This window comes from Coturnix japonica, chromosome 4 (genome assembly GCF_001577835.2).
Source record: "Coturnix japonica isolate 7356 chromosome 4, Coturnix japonica 2.1, whole genome shotgun sequence".
NCBI classification, from domain to species: domain Eukaryota; kingdom Metazoa; phylum Chordata; class Aves; order Galliformes; family Phasianidae; genus Coturnix; species Coturnix japonica.
In genome coordinates this window covers 82181788-82183511 of record NC_029519.1, presented here as the reverse complement: position 1 = coordinate 82183511, position 1724 = coordinate 82181788, and the positions used below count along the sequence as shown (strand labels likewise).

The 1724-nt window shown below is 61.3% G+C and overlaps 1 protein-coding gene across 1 annotated transcript in view; it reads left to right on the top strand.

Annotated features, from left to right (window-relative positions):
- Positions 1–1724, top strand: part of DYSF (dysferlin) — a 51436-nt gene that overhangs the window by 5628 nt on the left and 44084 nt on the right. Inside the window, exons 8-14 of the mRNA XM_032444443.1 lie at positions 24–70; positions 332–447; positions 542–665; positions 790–893; positions 999–1067; positions 1143–1186; positions 1571–1653. Coding sequence (XP_032300334.1) covers positions 24–70; positions 332–447; positions 542–665; positions 790–893; positions 999–1067; positions 1143–1186; positions 1571–1653 — 587 coding nt within the window. The remainder of the gene's footprint in view (positions 1–23; positions 71–331; positions 448–541; positions 666–789; positions 894–998; positions 1068–1142; positions 1187–1570; positions 1654–1724) is intronic.

Below are 1724 nucleotides of genomic sequence, written 5' to 3'. Positions count from 1 at the left end.
GACTCTCTGATTCCATGGTTCTCTCTCCCTGTCTCCCAGGTGGACGTTGAGAGCATCTACTCGGAGCCGAGTGAGTCCTTCACCTCCCCACCCCCCTACACCTTCCCATGGGGAAGGCAGAGCTGTTCCCCCACCCCACAACCCCCCACCCCCCCTATACCTTCCCATAGGAAAGGCAGAGCTGTTCCCTGACCCCACAACCCTTCCAGGGGGGGCATCCACGTGGACTCAATGTGGGATGGGGGCCATAACGAAGGGGCAAAGTGTCACCCATTAAACTAGGGATGGTGGAGCTCAGCCCCTCCCTCATAGCCCCCCATATCCCCCCCAGGACACGCCATCCTGCGGCGCTGGCTGCTGCTCTCCGACCCCGAGGACTTTGCAGCGGGGGCAAAGGGGTACCTGAAAGTCAGCCTGGTGGTACTGGGACCTGGGGACGAAGCTCCTGTGAGTATCATCACTGGGGGGGCTCCCAGCTGCCATGTGGGGCGGAGCATTGACCCATGTGGGTCAGAGCATTGAGCCATTGGGCATCACGCAGGTAGAGAAGGAGGTGTCTGAGGACAAGGAAGACATCGAGGGGAACCTGCTGCGTCCCACGGGGGTCACCTTGCGGGGGGCTCAGTTCTGCCTGAAGGTCTTTAAGGCTGAAGATTTGCCCCAGAGTGAGTGGGGGGTCCGTGCTGTGCCATCATGGGGGGCTGGTGGTGTCTTTCAGCTTCAGTATATGGGGCAGAGCACCCATCCATCACAGCCCTCACCCCATTAGATCTTTATCCCCCCCCCCAGTGGATGATGCCGTCATGGACAACGTCCGTCAGATCTTCGGCTTCGAGAGCAACAAGAAGAACCTGGTCGACCCGTTTGTGGAAGTCAGCTTTGCAGGGAAGACGGTCAGTGGGGCAGAGCGTCCCATGGATGTGGGACTCTCCTTGAGTAGAGCTGGAGGTGGGGATGGGAGATGGGAGACCCCATCTCTGCCCCATCCCCACCTCCAGCTCTACTCGAGGATCCTGGAGAAGAACGCCAACCCGCAATGGAACCAGTGCCTGACGCTGCCCGTCATGGTGAGCGCGGTGCCCACCCCTCATTGCCCCAATGCCCCCCACCCGGCGCCACTCACCCCTCCTCTCTGCCCACAGTTCCCTTCCATGTGCGAGAAGATGAGGGTCCGGGTGATGGACTGGTGAGACATGGGGAGGGGATGGGGCAGGGACCCCATAGAACAGGAGCTGCGGAGGGGATGGGGCTGGGACCCCATAGTACAGGAGGAGTTATGGAGGGGATGGGGCTGGGACCTCATTGAGCTGTGGAGGGTTTGGGGCTGGGACCCCATAGAACAGGAGCTGCAGAGGGGCTGGGGCTGGGACCCCATAGAAAAGGGGAACTGTGGAACAGATGGGGTTGGGACCCCATAGAACAGGGGGAGCTGTCGAGGGGATGGGGCCGGGACCCCATAGAACAGAAGAAGCTGTGGAGGGGATGGGGCTGGGACCCCATAGAACAGGAGGAGCTGCAGAGGGGATGCACCAATGGATCAAGGTGCGCTGAAACATGGGCTGTGTTCCAGGGACCGTCTCACGCACAACGATGTCGTCGGCACCTCTTACCTCTGCATGTCCAAGATCTCTGCGCCCGGCGGGGAGCTGGAGGGTGAGTGGGTGATGGGATGGGGCTGTGCATGGCCATGGGTGGTGGGATGGGGCTGTGCATGGCCATGGGTG